Source organism: Cherax quadricarinatus, chromosome 47 (genome assembly GCF_038502225.1).
Source record: "Cherax quadricarinatus isolate ZL_2023a chromosome 47, ASM3850222v1, whole genome shotgun sequence".
Classification (NCBI taxonomy): domain Eukaryota; kingdom Metazoa; phylum Arthropoda; class Malacostraca; order Decapoda; family Parastacidae; genus Cherax; species Cherax quadricarinatus.
Genome location: NC_091338.1, coordinates 12,622,835 through 12,650,722, shown reverse-complemented (window position 1 = coordinate 12,650,722; position 27,888 = coordinate 12,622,835). Strand labels below are relative to the sequence as shown.

Genomic DNA, 27,888 nt, shown 5'->3' with positions numbered 1-27,888 from the left:
TATGGTAGAGTTTCAGTAGTGAATGCAAGTGTGAGAGTTGACTAAATGTGTGTTTGTTAAACTGAAAAGACGGGTAACAACAAGCATACCTATGGTTTTGAAAATATGTAATCCTCTAAGCAAAATCGTGGCCATTTTATTGATGGAAACTGATTTAGTACCCTTGATATTGCACCTGGGCCTAATTTGGTTGAGGTATATAGATAACATTTTCTAAATATGGCCAGAAAGGCAACATTTTAACTCCAACTAGAATTACTTAAACAATTTGTAGCCTTCCATTAAATTCAGTATGAATAGTAAACCGAAGGTAAACTCAATTTTCTTTTTGTTCTGATCAGTAGTGAAGGCAGGAATGTAAATTGAAAAGACATGCAATTGAGCATACATGAGGTGCTATCAAAAATTTCCCAGATCTAAATTTTTGGGTGAACTGTGGCAGTGGTATAGATCATGTTTTCTACCTTTTATTGTTGGTGTCCCCAACACATATTCCTCCATGCTTTTGCAATTGATTTATGATTGTTCTCTTAAGATTGCCAGATATGTAGATAAAATCAGAAATTTTGTTTTTAAATCTGTAATCCTCATGGGGGTGCCTGTAATTAATAATGAACAATGACATTAGCATCTTGAGGTTCCACTGTATACATATTTCATTCACCAATTAGCATCGTTACATTATTATTATAATCATGGGTGAGCAGTAAACCCATAGAGATTATACAGCGCCTGTGGGGACGGGGGTGGAAGGTATTCAGGCTCAATTCAGGGAACTGGAGCACAGATCCAATTCCCTAGATCAGGAGCCCGCTCACCTGCATTATGGAACCTCCCTTGAGGGGGGGCATCATTATAAAGTGGGCAGAGCTAGATAAAGCAGAGAGAGAGAAGCAAACAGTGTCTCAGTGTCTCAATAATTCATGATTAGCCATGATGAGTGGAGGGGTGTGCCTGTCAGCACTAAAATATTGTATAATTATACTGTTACTATCAATGAAGGTTGTCTACCTATCATATTTATTCCAGAATAATATTAGGTATAACATAAATAACATAGAAGCATAATAAAGATGCCCTAATTAATAAAACTGACAAATCCATTTGTTCTCTAGGCTTCCTCAACTTGTTAATCTCACTCCAAAACTTTCTTATTTTCAACAAAATTTGTTGATAACATCTCGCCCACTCTCTCATTTGCTCTCTTTTTACATTGCTTCACCATTCTCTTAACCTCTCTATTTTTCTCCATATACTCTTCCCTCATTGCATCACTTCTACTTTGTAAAAACTTCTCATTTGCTAACTTTTTCTCCCTTACTACTCTCTTTACATCATCATTCCACCAATCGTGATGTGATGAATGGTTTGAAAAACCGACAAGTTGAAGATTGAGACACTTATGCAGCATATGGGAATCTTTATTCAGGAAACGTTTCGCCACACAGTGGCTTCATCAGTCCAATACGTTTCGCCACACAGTGGCTTCATCATTCTCCTACTCTCCTTACGCCTTCCTCTTTGTATTGGACTGATGAAGCCACTGTGTGGCGAAACGTTTCCTGAATAAAGATTCCCATATGCTGCATAAGTGTCTCAATCTTCATTCCACCAATCGCTCCTCTTCCCTCCCGCACCCACTTTCCTGTAACCACAAACTTCTGCTGAACACTCTAACACTACATTATTAAACCTACCCCATACCTCTTCGACCCCATTGCCTATGCTCTCATTAGCCCATCTATCCTCCAATAACTGTTTATATCTTACCCTAACTGCCTCCTCTTTTAGTTTATAAACCTTCACCTCTCTCTTCCCTGATGCTTCTATTCTCCTTGTATCCCATCTACCTTTTACTCTCAGTGTAGCTACAACTAAAAAGTGATCTGATATATCTGTGGCCCCTCTATAAACATGTACATCCTGAAGTCTAGTCAACAGTCTTTTATCTACTAATACATAATCCAACAAACTACTGTCATTTTGCCCTACATCATATCTTGTATACTTATTTATCCTCTTTTTCTTAAAATATGTATTACCTATAACTAAACCCCTTTCTATACAAAGTTCAATCAAAGGGCTCCCATTATCATTTACACCTGGCACCCCAAACTTACCTACCACACCCTCTCTAAAAGTTTCTCCTACTTTAGCATTCAGGTCCCCTACCACAATTACTCTCTCACTTGGTTCAAAGGTTCCTATACATTCACTTAACATCTCCCAAAATCTCTCTTTCTCCTCTACATTCCTCTCTTCTCCAGGTGCATACACGCTTATGATGACCCACTTTTCACATCCAACCTTTACTTTAAATCCACATAATCCTTGAATTTACACATTCATATTCTTTCTCCTTCCATAACTGATCCTTCAACATTACTGCTACCCCTTCCTTAGCTCTAACTCTCTCAGATACTCCAGATTTAATCCCATTTATTTCCCCACACCAAAACTCCCCTACCCCCTTAGCTTTGTTTCACTTAGGGCCAGGACATCCAACTTATTTTCATTCATAACATCAGCAATCATCTGTTTCTTGTCATCCGCACTACATCCATGCACATTCAAGCATCCCAGTTTTATGAAGTTTTTCTTCTTCTCTTTTTTAGTAAATGTTTACAGGAGAGAACAAATGGATTTGTCAGTTAAAAATAGGAGAGGAGAGTTATTAAATGGAGAGTTAGAGGTATTGGGAAGATGGAGGGAATATTTTGAGGAATTGTTAAATGTTGATGAAGATAGGGAAGCTGTGATTTCATTTATAGGGCAAGGAGGAATAACATCTTGTAGGAGTGAGGAAGAGCCAGTTGTGAGTGTGGGGGAAGTTCGTGAGGCAGTAGGTAAAATGAAAGGGGGTAAGGCAGCTGGGATTGATGGGATAAAGATAGAAATGTTAAAAGCGGGTGAGGATATAGTTTTGGAGTGGTTGTTGCTATTGTTTAACCCTTAAACGGTCCAAATGTATATATACGTTCACTCGCGCAGCGCCCCGAATATTTTGAAAAAAAAAACAAACTTTTTTTTTATATAGAAAAAAAGAGCACATTTTTTTTTAAGTGTTTTACCATAAAAAAAATTTAGGGTCAGTACTTACCGAGGTATGAGGCCGTGAAGTTGACACTTGGCGATCACCTGACGGCAACATGGAGCACTGCTGTTTGCAGAAATTCAACATATTTACCATTTTCTTCTATTTTTTTTCATTTTCTTGTTTTCATGATATGATAATTATGTTTCATAGTAAGTCATTTGATATCAATGCCAATTTTTGTTTATACACCAATATTACATACAAAATTTTTATCATACTGTCATAAACACACATGTACACACTGACAGGTTATTTTGCACACCTAGCTGAATCACACATTATTATCTACAACTATATACAAGTATTTACATGTCCCACTTAAGTTTCTAGAACTCCACAATTGTGTGATACTCCATGAAGCATAGATTCATACAGAGTGCCACCCCACATTGGTGACACATGAATCGTGTGTCCTTCCGCTGTTGGGGTCGTTTTTTGGTGGTAGCACACACAATACACTTTTTCTGGGCATTCTTCTTCTTTTGGGTATGTGATGAATGGTTTGGGTAGGTGGTATTGGTACCAGATAGTGACAGTTAGGAGTGATTCGGTCTGGCACTTCCCCCACTGGCTGTGGTTGAGGGACAGTTGGTGTGACAGGTCGCTGTTGAGGGGAAGGTACAGGTGTGGTACCATACTTTCTTGCTATCTGTTTGACGAGATTCAGAGAGAAATCTGCAAAAGTTGTCGTTTTCCAGTCTTTACTTCGTACATATTGAATGCATTGAGCACTGCAATATCTACAAGATGAAAAAACAGTTTTATATACCACTTGCAACTCCTACGCACACAGTCAACAAACCCTATCATCATGTCACACTTGTCAACTAGTCACATGTTGTTCGTATAGTCCAAGACAGCAAGTGGCTTCACAATAGGTTCGTTGTTGAACTTGCTCAGTCTGTCTGTTTGTACCATCTCGTCTCTGTGGATGGTTGATAGCAATGTCACGTCTCGTTTGTCATGCCACGTAAGTGCCATGATGTCATTAGCATGAAACGCTTGCACTTCACCTTCAACACTGCCTCCAGTGAACCTAGGCATATGTTTCCTATTCCTTCTCACTGTTCCACATATATCAGTATTGTTCACATGTAGGAAATCAGCAAGCATAGGGCTTGTATACCTGTTGTCTGTGTACAATGTATGGCCCTTGCCAAGGTATGGTTTCATCATCCTGCGAACAACATCACCGGAAATGCCCAACATCCTTCTGTCATCATCGAGTGTGTTTTTCCCTGTGTATACAATTACATCCAACACAAGACCACTCTCACAGTCACACATAACAGAAAGTTTTATACCAAAGCAATTACATTTGCTCGGTATATATTGCTTGAATGACAAGCGTCCCTTGAACAGAATCAAGGACTCGTCAACAACAATGTTCTTGAAGGGATAAAAGTATACACTGAATTTCTGCTTCAAATACATAAACACTTCCCGGATTTTGTATAGAAGGTCATTTCTGTCTGGCGTATTTCTGTCTGCGAAGTGCAACATTCGTAGCAACAGAGTGAATCTGTTGCAGGGAAGGAGGTCATGGAAAACTGGAGTACTGATGAAGTGGTCTGTAGACCAGTAATTACGTATATTGTTCTTATAGATATGTTGCATAAGCATGACAGTGGCAAGGAATAAATACGTTTCAGCCACTGTTGTGTCTTTCCACCTGTGCAGCCGTGATGATTCTCCAACCTCTGTTGTGTTGTTCATGACATATTGGTAATAAATGTTTGTCTGAGTCACTATCAAGTTCATTATAGGCTCGTCAAAGTACAACTGGAAATAGTCTAACCCTGTAGACTCATTCGTTATGGGACATTCTGGCTGGATACCACTTCCACTAGCATCAAAATCACAAGGCTGTGGCACGAATATACTTTGTGTCCACTTCCACTCACGATCACATGGTGCAGGGTGGACCTGTGGCATGGGGCGAGGGGGGGGGGCAGGAGGAGGAGGAGGGAGAGGAGTGGAGGCAGCACATGGTTGAGGGGGTGCCGGGCAGTCCTTTGTCTGTCCACCCACTGCGCCATGTGGTCCAGGCACCATGCCACCCACCACTACTTCCTCCATCCCCGCATACTCCCCTTCGTGATCACTTTCACTATCAGTGGCCAGGGTTTTGGATCCAGACCTGCCACGATCCTTGGGGATTGCATATGGCACACTGCCTGAACGTATTTAATGACGCCTAAAAGTACGTTTCACTGGTGAATAATGAACGTCACTCTCACTAGACGAATCCTCAATTGGCATAAAATCAATCTCATCATCACTTACATCACTTTCACTATCACTACTAAAACACCGGGAAAATGATAGTTTCCTCTTGCGAAGTTGCCTATGGGTAACACTTGCCACTCCAGAGGTGCTTGGCCCAGGGTCTTCTGTGGCCACACTGGCCACCCCAGAAGTGCTTGGCCTAGGGTCTGATGTGGCCACACTGGCTACCCCAGAGGTGCTTGGCCCTAGGACAGGTGTCGCTACCCCAGAGATGATGGGCTGGGGGTCATCTGGGTTATCGTCGATATTTTAACTAATTCCTTGAATATTACTGGCCCCATTGGTGTCAAATCCACTAAACTCACGATCTCTATCACTTTCCTCGAATAGTAGTGTTAATACGACGAGGCGTGAGTGAATCACGAGGATGTGCCATGATGCTGACCCAGGATGGAGCTGAATGTAACTGGTCCTACCATGTGGTACCCAGGCGTCCCAGATTTTTTGTATACTGCGCACACCCATTCTCTCATGTCTAGGCGAATCAGGCCTATCGCTCTAATTTTGAACGAATGAAAAATAAAACGTATATATACGTTTGGGGCGCTATGCGAGTGAACGTATATATACGTTTGGACCGTTTAAGGGTTAATAAATGTATGGAAGAGGGTAAGTTACCTAGGGATTGGCAGAGAGCATGCATAGTTCCTCTGTATAAAGGCAAAGGGGACAAAAGAGAGTGCAAAAATTATAGGGGGATAAGTCTGTTGAGTATACCTGGTAAAGTGTATGGTAGAGTTATTATTGAAAGAATTAAGAGTAAGACGGAGAATAGGATAGCAGATGAACAAGGAGGCTTTAGGAAAGGTAGGGGGTGTGTGGACCAGGTGTTTACAGTGAAACATTTAAGTGAACAGTATTTAGATAAGGCTAAAGAGGTTTTTGTGGCATTTATGGATTTGGAAAAGGCGTATGACAGGGTTGATAGGGGGGGGGCAATGTGGAAGATGTTGTAGGTGTATGGTATAGGAGGTAGGTTACTGAAAGCAGTGAAGAGTTTTTACGAGGATAGTGAGACTCAAGTTAGAGTATGTAGGAAAGAGGGAGATTATTTCCCAGTAAAAGTAGGCCTTGGACGAGGATGTGTGATGTCACCGTGGTTGTTTAATATATTTATAGATGGGGTAGTAAGAGAGGTAAATGCAAGGGTCTTGGCAAGAGCCATGGAGTTAAAAGATAAAGAATCACACATAAAGTGAGAGTTGTCACAGTTGCTCTTTGCTGATGACACTGTGCTCTTGGGAGATTCTGTAGAGAAGTTGCAGAGGTTGGTAGATGAATTTGGTAGGGTATGTAAAAGAAGAAAATTAAAAGTGAATACAGGAAAGAGTAAGGTTATGAAGATAACAAAAAGGTTAGGTGATGAAAGATTGGATATCAGATTGGAGGGAGAGAGTATGGAGGAGGTGAATGTATTCAGATATTTGGGAGTGGATGTGTCAGTGGATAGGTCTTTGAAAGATGAGGTGAATCATAGAATTGATGAGGGGAAAAGGGCGAGTGGTGCACTTAGGAGTCTGTGGAGACAAAGAACTTTGTCCTTGGAGGCAAAGAGGGGAATGTATGAGAGTATAGTTTTACCAACACTCTTATATGGGTGTGAAGCATGGGTGATGAATGTTGCAGCGAGGAGAAGGCTGGAGGCAGTGGAGATGTCATGTTTGAGGGCAATGTGTGGTGTGAATATAATGCAGAGAATTCGTAGCTTGGAAGTTAGGAGGAGGTGCGGGATTGCCAAAACTGTTGTCCAGAGGGCTGAGGAAGGGTTGTTGAGGTGGTTCGGACATGTAGAGAGAATGGAGCGAAACAGAGTGACTTCAAGAGTGTATCAGTCTGTAGTGGAAGGAAGGCGGGGTAGGGGTCGGCCTAGGAAAGGTTGGAGGGAGGGGGTAAAGGAGGTTTTGTATGCGAGGGGCTTGGACTTCCAGCGGGCATGTGCGAGTGTGTTTGATAGGAGTGAATGGAGACAAATGGTTTTTAATACTTGACATGCTGTTGGAGTGTGAGCAAAGTAACATTTATGAAGGAATTCAGGGAAACCGGCAGGCCGGACTTGAGTCCTGGAGATGGGAAGGAGGGGTGTTAATGTTGCAGTTTAAAAAACTGTAGTGTAAAGCACCCTTCTGGCAAGACAGTGATGGAGTGAATGATGGTGAAAGTTTTTCTTTTTTGGGCGACCCTGCCTTGGTGGGAATCGGCCAGTGTGCTAATAAAAAAATAAAAAAAATAATAAAAACTGACATATGGAGAGGTATTGAAAGGTGGGCGGCGGGGAGGGTTAAAAAAAAAAAAAGTGATTGCAACTGTTACAGAAAATGTTACGTGCTATGCCCCTGAAGGGTAGCTATAGAAGATTCACTTTCATTCGGTTTGGAAACAGAGCTGCAAATGTTCCACTTAACATATTGCTAAATGGATCACCCATCACAAGACTCGGAGAAAATTCCTAGGAATCCACCTTGACAGTAGCCTCGGATTCCAGACACACATACAACAAATTTCTAAGAAAATCTCCAAGACTATCAAAGATATGGTACTATGTTCCACAGTCAGCTGTCCTTGCACTGTATCATTCACTCATCTACCCTTATCTCGTGTATGGAATTTGTGCATGGGGATCAACAACATTAAATTGCCCAAGACAACTAATAACCCAGCAAAAGGCTGCAGAATGATAACAAATTCCCACTCCCGAGAGCATACTCCACCAATATTCAAAAGTCTAAAACTGCCCACCGTTAAGAACGTCCATACTTATTCATGTGCCTACTACATATATAAAACACTACACTCAAACATACACCTTCCACTCAAACTTCTCCTCACCAACCTTAACAGGACACACAACCACAACACAAGACACAGATCACTTTTTGATGTACCCCATGTCCATATCTCACTGTGTAAAAGCTCTATGCACATAAAAAGCCCCAAAATTTGGAATTCATTACCAGTAAATACAAAAGTAACCAGGTCTGAACACCAATTTAAGGCTCTTCTCAAAAGCCACCTACTCACCCACTTGTAGCATTCTCATACTGTAAACTACTTTCCACAACTCGCAATGTTATATTCCCATGATATAATTTCAATATTTATTATTGAAACTATTGTAACTAGAGTAAAATTACTGTCAACTATAAATAAAAAAAGAAGTACAACTTAAACTATGATCAATTTCTTTAGTATTAAGTAGTTTGTAAGCCATTAAATTAATCCTTTCAGGGTTTCTGACGTACTAGTACGGCTTACGCACCAGGGTTATTGACGTACTAGAACGCTTAAATTCTAGAGCCTTCAAATCTAGTGAGAGAAAGCTGGTAGGCCTACATATGAAAGAATGAGTCTGTGGTCAGTGTGCACGGTATAAAAAAAATCCTGCAGCACACAGTGCATAATGAGAAAAAAAAAAACTCCGACCGTGTTTTTGGTTTAAAATGGCGACTTTGCAGTGTATTTTCGTATGGTATTTATGGTTGTATTCTGGTTTTCCTGGTCTCATTTTATAGAATGTAAGATATATTACAGAAATTGAGATGATTTTGATTGGTTTCATAATGAAAAGTACCTTGAAATTGAGCTCAAAGTAGCAGAAAGGTTTGATTTTTACCAAATTTCAAAAGTAAACAAATTATGCCAAGCGTCCCATATACGTCAACTGGTGAGTCTAACATTCTTTCACAAGTACACTGATATTATTTATACCATTTCTACACTAATGCAGTAGTCTGCATAACAGTAAATCTTCTATTTTTTGTGAGAATAAAAATTCAAAGTGGAAAGCAAGAGAGATTTACGAGGGGCCTGGGGACGTGACTAATGAACAGAGAAAATGTTATTTTAGTGCCAGGAATGTCTGTCTTGTTTATTCTGGACCATGTTTGGAAATTGGCATCTGAAATTTGTGAAATTGGCAAAATGGCCAATTTCTGACCACTTTATTGGGTACTTGAAATCAGTAAATGGGTGGTTTCTTGTACTCATTTGATAGAAAAAATGGAGTTCTAGCGAAATAGATATGATTTTTGTCGACTTGTACACTGAAATTGGCTGAAAATAGGGCTCCAAGTCGAGACCGCTAACTTCGAGAGAGCATGATTTCGTAAGTTTTCCATCAAATTTCATACTTTTGGTGTCATTATGATCGAGAAAAGATTCTCTATCATTTAATAAGATTTTTTTTTTTTCCGAAAAATTTTCGACCCTGAGAACAAGTTTAGGAGAGGGCCTCTCGACCCTGAAAGGGTTAAGTTTGCCCATAATGCTTAGGCATGATAGTGACTCTCTTTGCACTGCAACTTATTATTGTAATTTCGTAATCTCAGTGTAATCTTGCAAAGAAATAAATTTTGTTGTTACTTATCCTATGCAAAGACTGAAAAAAAGTGTGATTTTCTAAAAAAAAAAAAAAAAAAAATCCTAAGTAATCAGCTGTGTGTGCATTTCCTAGAATATCTTGGAAGTAAGTTATTGACCTATTTCAGGTTGTATTACCGTTAATGAATGGATTGAAAGGATTTTCACAACAGACATAAAACTGAATGTTTTAATTTCGAGTTTACATTTTTCAAGTGTCGGTAAGGGGTGGTTCCTTGATTAGCGACAAATTTGTTTACCAACATGATCTTAGAAACGGAACTCCATTGGTAAGTGAAGAGAAGCTGTAATGGTATTTGCAAAAATTTTGGTAGTATCCCATCCCTAATTATAACTGTGTAATTGTTTCAGTTTTAAGGATCTTGTTGCAGCCCCTCTGTGCTCAGATGTATGAATGGCATTTATATTAAGAAGGTTTAGTATTTTTATAGAAATATTGATGTGAGTTGTGAGTTTTGTGTTTGAATCTCCAAACATATTATGTTATTAGGATCCGTGCTAGAGAGCATATTGAGTGCAGAAGCTTGCAAGAATGGCCTTCCAACTATTGCTGGACTCCTTACTCACCCTTTCTTCAATCAAGTGAGTAGTATGACTGATTTTTTTTTAAGTTAATGATCACTCTGCAGAAGTACATCAGTCAACTTTCAAACCCACTTAATTTCATAAGATATTGCATAACATACTGCATTTTCCTAGAGTTAACATCTCTTCACTCCTTTCCCTGCTCATCCTACTTGGGCACACCCATGTATTCTTAACACAAATGCAAATAAATACTATTACTAACAAGGCAAAGGAGGTGTGGGTGGTGGGTCAGACTTGCCACCTAGTCTGTGCTGTTTAAGTTAAACTGTGTTTGTTTTTGCCCTAGTGCAGTATGAATTACTGAATGGCTTAGAAGGGTATGGAAAGTAATAATGTGAAGGGTAAATAGGTTAGATTAAATACAATAATGGCTATTTTACAGTCAAGTAGAAATTTGCTAAAGAAGTTAAACACATTAATATTTTATTTAAAATAGTCTTCCAAAAATATTAATTTTAAGTTGTTGTAATTTAGATATGTTTCTGAATTTATTGTGTTATCGCTTTCTTGGAAGGTTATTAAATTTTTCTTATTCTGCTTAGACGCCACTTCACAGTCATGAGAAACCTAGCTTGCGCCTCCCCTCTTCCGTCAAGCAGGCAATAGCAGTCGCACAAGAGGCCATGTTAGAAAGACTTGCAGCTGATCAAAAGAAGGTAAAAATGAACATTTATATTTCTCTACTGTTATTTAATATAAAAATAATGTTTATAAGTCTTGTGTGATCTTATCAATAAAGGTGTTCTATCAATCTCTCATTATATATAATTTATTTTAAAGTTTAAGTAGCAGCAGTACAAAAAAAAAGTACATTATTCCTCTACAGAGTGACACATTTCAGAGAGAAGTGATTCTAAGAGATAGTTACACAGAGAAATTCAATGGTCCATTGACTCCAGTGATATAATCATAGGTGTGTTCCAGGAAAAAAAAATTATAGATGTTTTCCAGGGTAAAAAAAGCTTATAACAGTCCATTTCTAAAGAAAGTACAGTGGTCCCTTGAGTTATGATTTACCTCGTACAGGAATTTTGTTTTGAGCGAGATGAACAATTTGAGGTACAATATGTGTACGATAGTGCGGGATCTCGTGGCTTGATAGCATCCTCGGCTCACACACTGAGGTCCAGGGATTAATCCCGGCACAGGTGAAACATTTAGCATGTTTCCTTACACCTGCTGTCCCTGTTCACCTAGCAGTAAGTAGGTACCTGGGTGTTAGACTACTGATGTGGGTTGCATCCTGGGGAACGAGATTAATCTAAGTTGCCCAAAATGCTCTGCATAATCAGGGACTTTCTATATACAGTAGTATGCCAATGATGTCAGAGTGGGTGGGCCTCAGCCAACCAGCGATGTGGTAGCTTATCCCTTCAGCAGTGTCTGAGCTAGTAGGAATGGAGGTGTGTGAGGGTGGCTTAGCAACCAATCAGCAATGGAGTTGAATGCCACTGTGGTAGCATCTCAGCCAATAGCAGAGTTTGTACTACAGTTTGTTTCCTCTTCAATTTGAATCTACCACATGTTGCCCACACCAACTCGGGATTATTTACCCTTCATAACTGCATTTGTGCTTTAATTACACAATCTTTTGAATTACCAAGTCATCATTGCCCCTAAAGTGAGCAGTAAACAGGCAGTTTCTCAGACGATCAAGCAAGAAATTGTAAAAAACACAATGGAGCTAGAATTTATCCATTGGTGCTTGAGTATGGCTTTTCACAATTAGCTATCTCTACTATTATTAAGCAGAAAGAAATAATAAAGAATGTTAAAGTGAATGACAAATCTAAGCTAGTGGAAGAGGCAGAGAAATTATTACAGAGATAGTAAGACTGTTGTTATTGTGGATAAAAGAAGAGATGAAGGGATATACAGTGCCTGCAAATTATATATACGTACATATCTGTGAGTGTGCAACTCTAAGCTACAGTAGAAGTTGTACTTCAAAAAGTCTTGGAACGAATTACCATAAAACCATATTTTTGAGTTCGAGTTAAAATAGTTTATTGGTATGATACATCTTCTGGAGCGGACTAATATCATATTTTGAGGATCCGCTGTATTAAATAAACACTAACCGCATGTGAACTTGGAATGAGTATATGTACAATGATTGATTTTGTTGATGGCTAAAGGGGTGTGGTGGAGCTGGTTATTATTGTAGAAGGTAAAGTATGTAGAGGGGCAAAAGGACTTACTGGTAGGTAATACATTAAATGGTATACATTGTCTTGTATGGTATTTGCACCTTGTTTCTTGCCAGATTTAACCCATTGTAAAATGGCATCTTTTGTATCTAGAAAATTGCTCTTAGACTTCACAACACTGCATTCTTACCACTTTATAACCTTTTGAAACCTGCTTTGCCTGGGATGCCTTGCCTTTTCACATATTATTGACTGAGACACACTATCTCCTAATAATTGTTTTTCATTTATCCACTCCAACAACAGTTTCTCCACCTCTTCAATTATTTGCGATCTCTGTTTTGAAAATATACTTGCACCTTTCGCAGCAACAGTTTTCTTGATTGCCTTTCTGTTCGCCAATATAGTAGCGATGGTTGAATGGGGTTTGTTATATAGCCTTTCCAACTCGGACATATGCACTCCACTTTCATATTTTTCAATGATCTCTTTCTTCATTTCCATTGTAATTCTCACCCTTTTTACCACAGACTTGGCACTAGAAGCTTTTTTTGGGGCCCATGGTGGCTTATTTAGCAGTTACAAGCTCTAAAAACATGACCACCTGTATGAATAAAAATTCAAAATGGAAAGCAAATGTAATGTATGAGAGGCTTGGGGACATAACTAATGAACAGAGAAAATGTTTGTGCCAGAAATGTCTGTATTGTTCATTCTGGACCCTATTTTTAAATTGGTAGTTTTTTAATTTTGTGAGATTGGCCAAATTACTTATTTCTGATAACTTTATTGGGTAGTTGAAATACAGTGGACCCTCAACCAACGATATTAATCCGTTCCTGAGAGCTCATCGTTAATCGAAATTATTGTTAGTCAAGTAATTTTCCCCATAAGAAATAATGGAAATCAAATTAATCCGTGCAAGACACCCAAAAGTATTGAAAAAAAAAAAAATTTACCACATGAAATATTAATTTTAATACACACAAACTGAAGAAGACATGTACAATTACATGACACTTACCTTTATTGAAGATCTGGTGATGATTGATGGGATGGGAGGAGGGGAGAGTGTGGATGGTGTTAATGTTTAGAAGGGGAATCCCCTTCCATTAGGACTTGAGGTGTCAAGTCCTTTTCTGGGGTTACTTCCCTTCTTCTTTTAATGCCACTAGGACCAGCTTGAGAGTCGCTGGACCTCTGTCGCACAACATATCTGTCCATAGAGTCCTGTACCTCCCGTTCCTTTATGACATTCCTAAAGTGTTTCACAACATTGTCAGTGTCACAATTAAACACTTGTTCAGGTTTCAATTCTTCACTGTCTTATGTACTCCTTGAATTCCTGCACATATTTTTCAGCTGCTTTTTGGTCCGAACTGGCAGCCTCACCATGCCTTATCACACTATGTATGCCACTACGATTCTTAAATCTCAAACCAACCTTTGCTGACCTTAAATTCACTCACATCACCACTAGTTGCAGGCATTTTTCTAATTAAATCGTCATGCAACTTCCTAGCCTTTTCACATGTGATTGCTTGAGAGGAGAGATGCTATCTCCTGCTATGTTTTTCGTTTTTTTTTTATTTTTTTTTTATTATCACACTGGCCGATTCCCACCAAGGCAGGGTGGCCCGAAAAAGAAAAACTTTCACCATCATTCACTCCATCACTGTCTTGCCAGAAGGGTGCTTTACACTACAGTTTTTAAACTGCAACATTAACACCCCAATAACAGTCTCTCAACATCTTCTATCACTTGCGATCTCAGTTTCAAAAACATAGTTGCACCTTTGGCAAGAACAGCTTCCTTGATTGCCGTTTTCTTGGCCACAATAGTAGCAATTGTTGATTGGGGTTTTGTGTACAACCTGGCCAGCTCGGAGACACGCGCTCCACTTTCATACTTAGCTGTGATCTCTTTCTTCATATCCATAGTAATTCTCACCCTTTTTGCTGTAGGGTTGGCACTAGAAGCTTTCTTGGGGCCCATGGTGACTTATTTTGCAGGTGCAATCACTAAAAAGGCTGTGATAATATGAAATGTTCCGATTGTATGTTTGGATGGGACCGTGGTGGCTGGCTGGCTTGTAAACACTGGCCAGAAGTGGATGCGTCTCGAACGGAATGAATTGTGTTGGTCGAGTTTTTTAGCGTTAGTCGAGGCAAAATTTTTGCGTTAAAATGTATTGCGAGTCGGATATAACGTTAGACGATGCCATCGTTGGTCGAGGGTCCACTGTAGTTAAATGGGTGGTTTCTTGTGCTCTGTCGATAGAGTGGAAGGCATACTAGCAAAATAGCTAAGGATTTGGTTGACTGGAACATTCTTGGATCCTGTGAGCATGTTTCAGATCAAGGATCTGGGTCCTCAAAGGATTTAAGAATGCTAACCATTTTTTTTTTTTTTAAATGTTCTCTTGCTCAAGAGCAGTACAGTAAAACCTCTCATTATTAGACTAATAGGGAAAGGAGTGTACGGTAATGCCAGTTACGTACAACTCCCAAATTATGAAATTAATATTTCGTGATCATCCATTTGTCTTCAAGAGTAGTGGAATTGGTCCATTGATGCAGAAGACAATCAAATTCTAAGAATACAGATTTTGTAATTTGTGATAATACAGTACAGTGCTGTACTATATGGTAATTTTATAGTATTCTACATAATTTACAGTAATTTTACTCATGACTCACAAAATTGTAATATGATTGCAAACAAATTACAAAATGGTTGGGGGCTTGAACCCATGGCAGGTGAGTAATTAAACTCTCATACTAGTGATCTAACCACTGGGTCAGATGACTCTAATAAGATTCATCCAACTAGGTATACTATTTCTATACACTATAGGGAGGTTAGCATAGGCCCCACAGTGACTACAAATGAAGGTTTTTACAGCACGCTGGCCTGTGAGTTTTAGGACTCGTCTGCCATGGGTTCGAGCGCCACCCATTCTATGATTTGTTTCCAATCATGTTATTCAGTTTTCTTAGTCATGATGGCAGCTTTAAATGGACTTGAGCTAGAACAAGACACAGCTACATTGTGTGGGATTTGTTTGACCTTGCTAACCTCCCTGCAGTGTATAAAAATATACCTATTTGGATGAAAATTCACGACATTGTCAGCACTTAATTTTTGGGGTCATGACAGTGAAAGGATTAAATGTTGCCACAAAAAGGAGGCTGGAGGCACCAAAGTCATGTTTGAGATCAGCATGTGGTGAATATTATGCAGAGAATAAGGAGCATAGAAATTGAAAGAGGGTTTGGCAGTGGTGTACCTTGACTTTTTTTTTTTCCTCTTTTTTCTTTTACAGGTGCGACAGCAAAGAAAGTTATCCAAGGCAGAGGCTTTCGTTACACAGCAGTCCATCAAGAGTAGATCAAAAAAGGTATGATGAAGTATAGTATATTAGGAATACAGAAGAGTTATGGCTTAAAATATTTCTTGTGAGGGTCACAATATACATAAGTTGAGGATGTTAAGTTTTATATCTTGTCCTATAATGCCTAGGCATGATAGTGGCTCTTTGCACTGCAACTCATTATTGTAATTTCATAAACATGTACACATTTATTTATACACACTCATCTGAGTTTTCTTTGATTTTATCTTAATAGTTCTTGGTCTTATTACTTTTCCTTTTATATCCATGGGGAAGTGGAATAAGAATCTTTCCTCCGTAAGCCATGCATGTTGTAAAAGTCAACTAAAATGCCGGGAACAATGGGCTAGTAACCCCTTTTCCTGTAAAGATTACTAAAAAGAATAAGAAGAAGAAAATTGTCAAAGTGGGAAGTCTGAATGTGCGTGGATGTTGTGCAGATGATAAGAAAGAGATGATTGTGGATGTTATGAATGAGAAGAAGCTGGATGTCCTGGCTTTAAGTGAAACAAAGCTGAAGGGGGTGGGAGAGTTTCAGTGGAGAGGAATAAATGGGATTAGGTCAGGGGTTTCAAATAGAGTTAGAGCTAAAGGAGTAGCAATAATGTTGAAGGATAAGCTATGGCAGGAAAAGAGGGACTATAAATGTATTAATTCAAGGATTATGTGGAGTAAAATAAAGATTGGATGTGAAAAGTGGGTTATAATAAGCGTGTATGCACCTGGAGAAGAGAGAAGTGTAGAGGAGAGAGAGAGATTTTGGGAAATGTTGAGTGAATGCGTGGGGAGTTTTGAATCAAGTGTGAGAGTAATGGTGGTTGAGGATTTCAATGCTAAAGTGGGTAAAAATGTTATGGAGGGAGTAGTATGTAAATTTGGGGTGCCAGGGGTAAATGTAAATGGGGAGCCTTTAATTGATCTATGTGTAGAAAGAGATTTGGTAATAAGTAATACATATTTTATGAAAAAGAGGATAAATAAATATACAAGGTATGATGTAGCACGTAATGAAAGTAGTTTATTAGATTATGTATTGGTGGATAAAAGGTTGATGGGTAGGCTCCAGGATGTACATGTTTATAGAGGGGCAACTGATATATCGGATCATTATTTAGTTGTAGCTACAGTTAGAGTAAGAGGTAGATGGGAAAAGAGGAAGGTGGCAACAACAAGTAAGAGGGAGGTGAAAGTGTATAAACTAAGGGAGGAGGAAGTTCGGGTGAGATATAAGCGACTATTGGCAGAAAGGTGGGCTAGTGCAAAGATGAGTAGTGGGGGGGGTCGAAGAGGGTTGGAATAGTTTTAAAAATGCAGTATTAGAATGTGGGGCAGAAGTTTGTGGTTATAGGAGGGTGGGGGCAGGAGGAAAGAGGAGTGATTGGTGGAATGATGAAGTAAAGGGTGTGATAAAAGAGAAAAAGGTAGCTTATGAGAGGTTTTTACAAAGCAGAAGTGTTATAAGAAGAGCAGAGTATATGGAGAGTAAAAGAAAGTAAAATTAGCAAAAACAGATGAACCCCAACTCCCACCAACAGAAACAGCAAACAGACTCAATGATTTCTTCTCCACTATAGGACAAAACCTTGCCAATAAAATCCCAAGCTCAGATACCCCACCAAATGACTACCTCACCGGCAACTACCCGAACACACTGTTCCTAGCTCCGACTAACCCATACGAAGTCTCCCTTATTATCAACGCACTAAAAAACAAGGCAGGAGATTTAAATACCTTACCACCCCTTATATACAAAAAAGTGTCACAAGTGCTATCACCAATCATTGCAACACTCTTTAACAAATCCATTGAATCCTCCACCTTCCCTACAGTACTCAAAATAGCAAGGGTCACCCCGATCCACAAAGGAGGAGACCAAACAGAGTTGAATAACTATAGGCCAATATCCAACTTACACCCTCTCTCAAAAATCTTCGAAAAATTAATTCATAAACGAATCTACTCCTACCTTATCTCCCAAAACATACTCAACCCCTGCCAATTTGGATTCAGGCCTAATAAAAATACTAATGATGCTATTATACACATGCTAGAACATATATACACTGCAATAGAGAAAAAAGAAGTCCCACTGGGGATCTTCATTGACTTACGTAAAGCTTTTGATACAGTTGACCATGACTTGCTCCACGTAAAATTGTCACACTATGGTATAAGAGGGCACTCCCTCAACTACCTCAAGTCTTACCTCAGCAACAGAAGCCAATATGTGTACGCAAATGGGGCAAACTCTTCTGCACAACCAATTACAGTTGGTGTCCCACAGGGAAGTGTCCTTGGCCCTCTTCTCTTTCTCCTATACATAAATGACCTTCCAAATGCTTCGCAATTACTCAAACCCACACTATTTGCAGATGACACTACATACGTCTTCTCTCACCCGAGCCCAGTCACGCTAGCCAATACTGTAAATACCGAATTACAGAAAATATCTACCTGGATGAGGACTAACAAACTTACACTAAACATTGACAAAACCTACTTCATTCAGTTTGGTAACAGAGCTACAGATGTCCCTCTTAACATAATGATAAATGGATCACCTATCACAAAACTAACAGAGGGAAAATTCTTAGGAATCCACCTTGATAATAGACTCAAATTTCATACACATATACATCAAATTTCTAAGAAAATTTCCAAGACTGTAGGCATACTATCGAAGATACGGTACTGTTCCACAGTCAGCCCTCCTGGCCCTATATCACTCTCTTATTTACCCCTATCTCACCTATGGAATTTGTGCATGGGGCTCAACAACAATTAACCATCTCAGACCACTAATTACCCAACAAAAGGCTGCAGTTAGAATGATAACAAATTCTCACTACAGGCAGCACACTCCACCAATATTCAATACACTAAACCTACTCACCATACAAAACATCCATACTTATTACTGCACCTATTACATACATAGAACACTTAACTCTGATATTAACCCTCCCCTCAAACATCTCCTTGCCAACCTCAACAGAACACATGACCATAACACAAGGCACAGATCACTCTTTGATGTTCCTCGTGTCCATCTCACACTATGCAATAACTCAATGCACATAAAAGGCCCTAAAATCTGGAATTCATTACCTGTAAATATAAAAGAAACACAACCTGTTTATAAATTCAAGTCTCTTCTCAAAGATTACTTACTCACCCAAAACCAAATAAATACTGAATAACTGAACATTATAAATTGTATATCTTAAATGTTTCTCACAATTATATCACATAAATGTTAAACCTAAAACCCAATCTAACTTTATTATTTTTTAAAATACACTACCTAACAGAATCACTACCTAACTGAATGCAACCATATGACCTGTCTTTGTAATACTCACTTGTGCTTTATAGTTATCTGTTTACATTAATGTTTTATCACTGATTTCATCATTGCTTAGTAGCAGCGCTGTATAGTCCTTGTGGCTTAGCGCTTCTTTTTGATTATAATAATAATAATAATCATTGCTTAGTTAATCTTAAGTTAATTTTAAGCCAGCCCGTAATGCTATGCATAGTATAAGTGGCTTTGGCATACTGCTCTTATCTGTATTTTTTTTGTACCTCTGTATGTGTGCACAAATTGGAAATAAATAAATAAATAAATAAATAAAGGTAAAGAGAGTGGTGAGAGAGTGCAAAAGGAGAGCAGATGATAGAGTGGGAGAGGCACTGTCAAGAAATTTTAATGAAAATAAGAAAAATGTTTGGAGTGAGTTAAACAAGTTAAGAAAGCCTAAGGAAAGTATGGATTTGTCAGTTAAAAACAGAGTAGGGGAGTTAGTAGATGGGGAGATGGAGGTATTAGGTAGATGGCGAGAATATTTTGAGGAACTTTTAAATGTTAAGGAAGAAACAGAGGCAGTAATTTCATGCACTGGTCAGGGAGGTATACCATCTTTTAGGAGTGAAGAAGAGCAGAATGTAAGTGTGGGGGAGGTACGTGAGGCATTACGTAAAATGAAAGGGGGTAAACCAACTGGAACTGATGGGATCATGACAGAAATGTTAAAAGCAGGGGGGGATACAGTGTTGGAGTGGTTGGTACTTTTGTTTAATAAATGTATGAAAGAGGGGAAGGTACCTAGGGATTGGCAGGAAAGGGGACAAAAGAGACTGTAAAAATTATAGAGGAATAAGTTTACTGAGTATACCAGGAAAAGTGTATGGTAGGGTTATAATTGAAAGAATTAGAGGTAAGACAGAATGTAGGATTGCGGATGAGCAAGGAGGTTTCAGAGTGGGTAAGGGATGTGTAGATCAAGTGTTTACATTGAAGCATATATGTGAACAGTATTTAGAAAAAGGTATTTATGGATTTAGAAAAGGCATATGATGGTGGATAGGGGAGCAATGTGGCAGATGTTGCAAGTATATGGAATAGGTGGTAAGTTATTAAATGCTGTAAAGAGTTTTAATGAGTATAGTGAGGCTCAGGTTAGCGTGTGTAGAAGAGAGGGAGACTACTTCCCGGTAAAAGTAGGTCTTAGACAGGGATGTGTAATGTCACCATGGTTGTTTAATATATTTATAGATGGGGTTGTAAAGGAAGTAAATGCTAGGGTGTTCGGGAGAGGGGTGGGATTAAATTTTGGGGAATCAAATTCAAAATGGGAATTGACACAGTTACTTTTTGCTGATGATACTGTGCTTATGGGAGATTCTAAAGAAAAATTGCAAAGGTTAGTGGATGAGTTTGGGAATGTGTGTAAAGGTAGAAAGTTGAAAGTGAACATAGAAAAGAGTAAGGTGATGAGGGTGTCAAATGATTTAGATAAAGAAAAATTGGATATCAAATTGGGGAGGAGGAGTATGGAAGAAGTGAATGTTTTCAGATACTTGGGAGTTGATGTGTTGGCGGATGGATTTATGAAGGATGAGGTTAATCATAGAATTGATGAGGGAAAAAAGGTGAGTGATGCGTTTTTTGGGTCACCCTGCCTCGGTGGGAGACGGCCGACTTGTTGAAAAAAAAAAAAAAAAAAAAAAAAAAAAAAAAAGTGATATATATATATATATATATATATATATATATATATATATATATATATATATATATATATATATATATATATATATATATATATATATATATATATATACACATACACATACACATACACAGTGGACCCCCGCATAGCGACCTTAATCCATGCAAGAGGGCTGGCTGTTATGCGAAATGTTCGGTATGTGAATGAATTTTCCCCATAAGAAATAATGGAAATAAAATTAATCCGTGCAAGACACCCAAAAGTATGAAAAAAAATTTTTTTTACCACATGAAATGTTAATTTTAGTACATACAAACTGAAAAAGGCATGCACAATTACATGACACTTACTTTTATTGAAGATCTGGTGATGATTGATGGGATGGGAGGAGGGGAGAGAGAGTGTTAGTGTTTAGAAGGGGAATCCCCTTCCATTAAGACTTGAGGTGTCGAGTCCTTTTCTGGGGTTACTTCCCTTCTTCTTTTAATGCCACTAGGACCAGCTTCAGAGTCACTGGACTTCTTTCGCACAACATATCTGTCCATAGTGGCCTGTACCTCTCGTTCCTTTATGATTTGTCTAAAGTGGTTCACAACATTGTCATTGTAACAGTCACCAGCACGGCTTGCAATAGCTGTGTGAGGGTGATTTTCATCAAAAAAGGTTTGCACTTCAAGCCATTTTGCACACATTTCCTTAATCTTTGAAGTAGGCAATTCCTTCAATTTCTCTCTCCCCTCCTTTGAACCAGTTTCCCCAGGTCTGGCCTCTTGCTCTTGAAGTTGATCTATCAGCTCATCAGTGGTTAGTTCTTCATTGTCCTCCTCCACCAACTCTTCCACATCCTCCCCACTAACCTCCAACCCCAAGGACTTCCCCAATGCCACAATTGATTCCTCAACTGGTATACTCCTCTCAGGGTTAGCCTCAAACCCTTCAAAATCCCTTTTGTCTACACATTCTGGCCACAGTTTCTTCCAAGCAGAGTTCAAGGTCTTCTTAGTCACTCCCTCCCAAGCCTTACCTATAAGGTTTATACAATTGAGGATATTAAAGTGATCTCTCCAAAACTCTCTTAGAGTCAGTTGAGTTTCTGAGGTCACTACAAAGCACCTTTCAAACAGAGCTTTTGTGTACAGTTTTTTGAAGTTTGCAATAACCTGCTGGTCCATGGGCTGCAGGAGAGGAGTGGTATTAGGAGGCAAAAACTTCACCTTAATGAAGCTCATGTCCCCATAAAGTCGCTCTGCCACGTCTGTAGGATGACCAGGGGCATTGTCTAACACCAGGAGGCACTTAAGTTCTAATTTCTTTTCAGTTAGGTAATCTTTGACATTGGGGGCAAATGCATGGTGTAACCAGTTATAGAAAAAGTCCCTAGTGACCCATGCCTTACTGTTTGATCTCCACAGCACACACAAATTATCCTTGAGGACATTCTTTTACCTGAACTTTGCAATCACCACTAGCATTGGAACACATCAACAAAGTAAGCCTGTCTTTCATAGGCTTATGTCCTGGGAGTGCCTTTTCTTCCTGAGTAATGTAGGTCCTGCTTGGCATTTTCTTCCAAAACAGGCCTGTTTCATCACAATTAAACACTTTTTCAGGTTTCAGTCCTTCAGTTTCTATGTACTCCTTGAATTCCTGCACATATTTTTCAGCCGCTTTGTGGTCCGAACTGGCAGCCTCACCATGCCGTATCACACTATGTATGCCACTACGCTTCTTAAATCTCTCAAACCAACCTTTGCTGGCCTTAAATTCACTCACATCATCACTAGTTGCAGGCCTTTTTTTAATTAAATCCTCATGCAACTTCCTAGCCTTTTCGCTTATGATCGCTTGAGAGACGCTATCTCCTGCTAGCTGTTTTTCATTTATCCACACCAATAAGAGTCTCTCAACATCTTCCATCACTTGCGATCTTTGTTTCGAAAACACAGTTAAACCTTTGGCAAGAACAGCTTCCTTGATTGCCTTTCTGTTGCCCACAATAGTAGAGATGGTTGATTTGGGTTTCTTGTACAACCTGACCAGGTCGGTGATACGCACTCCACTTTCATACTTATCAATGATCTCTTTCTTCATCTCTATTGGAATTCTAACCCTTATTGTTGTAGGGTTGGAACTAGAAGCTTTCTTGGGGCCCATGGTCACTTATTTTCCAGAAACAGCCCCGAAAACACTGTAATAATACGAAATATTCCGATTGTATGCTTGAATGTTACCGCGGAGGCTGGCTGGTAAACAATGCCACCGGCGGAACATATGAGGCTGGCTCAGGCCGCACATTGGACGCGTCTCGGACGAAGGGCGCTGAGCAGGTTTTTGGGCGGTATGCGCGGCAAAATTTTAGCGATCAAAGCGTCCGGTATGCGGATTGTCCGTTATGCAAGGCGTCCGGTATGCGGGGGTCCACTGTATATATATATATATATATATACAGTGGACCCCCGCATACCGCACACATCGCATACCGTACAATCCGCATACCGCTCGCTTTTTTCGCAAAAATTTTGCCTTGCATACCGCCCAAAAACCCGCTCACCGCCCTTCGTCCGAGACGCATCCAATGTGCGGCCTGAGCCACGCTCACATGTTCCGCCGGTGGCATTGTTTACCAGCCAGCCTCCGCGGTAACATCCAAGCATACAATCGGAACATTTCGTATTATTACAGTGTTTTTGGTGATTTTTTCTGGAAAATAAGTGACCATGGGCCCCAAGAAAGCTTCTAGTGCCAACCCTACAGCAATAAGGGTGAGAATTACTATAGAGATGAAGAAAAAGATCATTGATAAGTATGAAAGTGGAGTGCGTGTCTCCGAGCTGGCCAGGTTGTATAATAAACCCCAATCAACCATCGCTACTATTGGTGGTACAGCTGCTGCTGCTATTGTACCACCGTCAGCTGCTGCTGTAGCATCGTCTGCTGCTGCTGTAGCATCGCCTGCTGCTGCTGTAGCATCGTCTGCTGCTGCTGTAGCATCGTCTGCTGTAGCATCGTCTGCTGCTGCTGTAGCATCGTCTGCTGCTGCTGTAGCATCATCTGCTGCTGCTGTAGCATCGTCTGCTGCTGCTGTAGCATCTTCTGCTGCTGCTGTAGCATCGTCTGCTGCTGCTGTAGCATCGTCTGTTGCTGCTGTACCACCGTCAGCTGCTGCTGCTGCTGCTGCTGTAGCACCGTTGTTGGTGTGGCTTATTGAGAATACCAAGAAACAATTAACCCCAGAGGATTTGCCACCCAGGATAACCCAAAAAAGTCAGTGTCATTGAAGACTGTCTAACTTATTTCCATTGGGGTCCTTAATCTTGTCTCCCAGGATGCAACCCACACCAGTCGACTAACACCCAGGTGAACAGGGAAAAATGCCTGGAACTAGTGCTCATATTGGTGAATTTAAAGCCAGCAAAGGTTGGTTTGAGAGATTTAAGAATCGTAGTGGCATACACAGTGTGATAAGGCCTGTTCTGGAAGAAAATGCCAAACAGGACCTACAGTACTCAGGAGGAAAAGGCACTCCCAGGACACAGTGTCTAATCAGTCATTGCTGCATCTTCAATAAAGGTAAGTGTCATTTATTCTTCATTTAGTAGAGTAGTACATGCACAATATATATTGTGCATGTACTACTCTACTATTGTGCATGTATCCTTCTCTTTGTGTGTAGGAAAATGTATATTTCATGTGGTAAAAAATTTTTTTTCATACTTTTGGGTGTCTTGCACGGATTAATTTGATTTCCATTATTTCTTATGGGGAAAATTCATTCGCATACCGAACATTTCGCATAACAACCAGCCCTCTTGCACGGATTAAGGTCGCTATGCGGGGGTCCACTGTATATATACACACACACACACATATATACATACATACAGTGGACCCCCGCATACCGTTGGCCTTACATAACGTTAAATCCACATACCGATACATTTTATCGCTAAGATTTTGCCTCGCATACCGCTAAAAAACCCGCTCAACGCTGTTCGTCCGAGACGCATCTAATGTGCAGCCTTAGCCAGCCTCGCATGTTCCGCCGGTGGCATTATTTACCAGCCAGCCTCCGCGGTAACATCCAAGCATACAATCGGAACATTTCATATTATTACAGTGTTTTTGGTGATTTTATCTGCAAAATAAGTGACCATGGGCCCCAAGAAAGCTTCTAGTGCCAACTCTACAGGAATAAGGGTGAGAATTACTATAGAGATGAAGAAAGAGATAATTGATAAGTATGAAAGTGGAGTGCGTGTCTCCGAGCTGGCCAGGTTGTATAATAAACCCCAATCAACCATCGCTACTATTGTGGGCAACAAAAAGGCAATCAAGGAAGCTGTTCTTGCCAAAGGTTCAACTGTGTTTTCGAAAGAGAGATCGCAAGTGATGGAAGATGTTGAGAGACTCTTAGTGGTGTGGATAAATGAAAAACAGATAGCAGGAGATAGCATGTCTCAAGTGATCATAAGTGAAAAGGCTAGGAAGTTGCATCAGGATTTAATTAAAAAAATGCCTGCAACTAGTGATGATGCGAGTGAATTTAAGGCCAGCGAAGGTTGATTTGAGAGATTTAAGAAGCGTAGTGGCATACATAGTGTGATAAGGCATGGTGAGGCTGCCAGTTCGGACCACAAAGCGGCTGAAAAATATGGGCAGGAATTCAAGGAGTACATAGACAGTGAATGACTGAAACCTGAACAAGTGTTTAATTGTGATGAAACAGGCCTGTTTTGGAAGAAAATGCCAAGCAGGACCTACATTACTCAGGAGGAAAAGGCACTCCATGGACATAAGCCTATGAAAGACAGGCTTACTCTGTTGATGTGTTCCAATGCTAGTGGTGATTGCAAAGCGAAGCCTTTATTAGTGTATCACTTAGAAACTCCCAGAGCGTTCAGGCAAAAGAATATCCTCAAAGCTAATTTGTGTGTGCTGTGGAGGGCAAACAGTAAGGCATGGGTCACTAGGGACTTTTTCTATGACTGGTTACACCATGCATTTGCCCCCAATGTGAAAGATTACCTAACTGAAAAGAAATTAGACCTTAAGTGCCTCCTGGTGTTAGACAATGCCCCTGGTCATCCTACAGACGTGGCAGAGCGACTTTATGGGGACATGAGGTTCATTAAGGTGAAGTTTTTGCCTCCTAATACCACTCCTCTCCTGCAGCCCATGGACCAGCATGTTATTGCAAACTTCAAAAAACTGTACACAAAAGCTCTGTTTGAAAGGTGCTTTGTAGTGACCTCAGAAACTCGACTGACTAAGAGAGTTTTGGAGAGAGCACTTTAATATCCTCAATTGTGTAAACCTCATAGGTAACGCTTGGGAGGGAGTGACTAAGAGGACCTTGAACTCTGCTTGGAAGAAACTGTGGCCAGAATGTGTAGACCAAAGGGATTTTGAAGGGTTTGAGGCTAACCCTAGGAATCCTATGCCAGTTGAGGAATCAATTGTGGCATTGGGGAAGTCCTTGGGGTTGGAGGTTAGTGGGGATGATGTGGAAGAGTTGGTGGAGGAGGACAATGAAGAACTAACCACTGATGAGCTGCTAGACCAACTTCAACAGCAAGAGTCCAGACCTGAGGAAACTGGTTCGGAGGAGGGGAGAGAGAAATTGAAGAAGTTGCCTACTACAAAGATTAAGGAAATCTGTGCAATGTGGCTGAAAGTGCAAACCTTTATGGATGAAAATCACCCTCACACAGCTATTGCAAGCCGTGCTGGTGACTATTACACTGACAATGTTGTGAAACACTTTAGGGAAGTCATAAAGGAACGAGAGGTACAGGCCACTATGGACAGATATGTTGTGCGACAGAAGTCCAGTGACTCTGAAGCTGGTCCTAGTGGCATTAAAAGAAGAAGGGAAGTAACCCCAGAAAAGGACTCGACACCTCAAGTCTTAATGGAAGGGGATTCCCCTTCTAAACACTAAGACTCTCTCCTCCTCCCAATAAAGGTAAGTGTCATGTAATTGTGCATGCCTTTTTCAGTTTGTGTGTATTAAAATTAATATTTCATGTGGTAAAAATGTTTTTTTTTTATACTTTGGGGTGTCTTCCACGGATTAATTTGATTTCCATTATTTCTCATGGGGAAAATTCATTCGCATAACGAAAATTTCGCATAACAATGAGCTCTCATGAACGGATTAATATCGTTATGCGGGGGTCCACTGTATATATACAGTGGACCCCCGCATACCGGACGCCTTGCATAACGGACAATCCGCATACCGGATGCTTTGATCGCTAAAATTTTGCCTCGCATACCGCCCAAAAACCCGCTCAGCGCCCTTCGTCCGAGACGCGTCCAATGTGCGGCCTGAGCCAGCCTCATATGTTCCGCCGGTGGCATTGTTTACCAGCCAGCCTCCGCGGTAACATTCAAGCATACAATCGGAATATTTCGTATTATTACAGTGTTTTCGGTGCTGTTTCTGGAAAATAAGTGACCATGGGCCCCAAGAAAGCTTCTAGTTCCAACCCTACAGCAATAAGGGTTAGAATTCCAATAGAGATGAAGAAAGAGATCATTGATAAGTATGAAAGTGGAGTGCGTATCACCGACCTGGTCAGGTTGTACAAGAAACCCAAATCAACCATCTCTACTATTGTGGGCAACAGAAAGGCAATCAAGGAAGCTGTTCTTGCCAAAGGTTTAACTGTGTTTTCGAAACAGAGATCGCAAGTGATGGAAGATGTTGAGAGACTCTTATTGGTGTGGATAAATGAAAAACAGCTAGCAGGAGATAGCGTTTCTCAAGCTATCATAAGCGAAAAGGCTAGGAAGTTGCATGAGGATTTAATTAAAAAAAGGCCTGCAACTAGTGATGATGTGAGTGAATTTAAGGCCAGCAAAGGTTGGTTTGAGAGATTTAAGAAGCGTAGTGGCATACATAGTGTGATAAGGCATGGTGAGGCTGCCAGTTCGGACCACAAAGCGGCTGAAAAATATGTGCAGGAATTCAAGGA

General features: G+C 40.0%; 1 protein-coding gene across 3 annotated transcripts in view; it reads left to right on the top strand.

Moving 5' to 3' along the window:
• Positions 1–27,888, top strand: part of LOC128696487 (PX domain-containing protein kinase-like protein) — a 130,340-nt gene that overhangs the window by 80,334 nt on the left and 22,118 nt on the right. For all 3 annotated transcript variants that reach the window (XM_070094686.1, XM_070094688.1, XM_070094687.1), the window contains exons 7-9: positions 10,254–10,345; positions 10,894–11,007; positions 15,828–15,902. In XM_070094686.1, the coding sequence (XP_069950787.1) occupies positions 10,254–10,345; positions 10,894–11,007; positions 15,828–15,902 (281 nt within the window). The remainder of the gene's footprint in view (positions 1–10,253; positions 10,346–10,893; positions 11,008–15,827; positions 15,903–27,888) is intronic.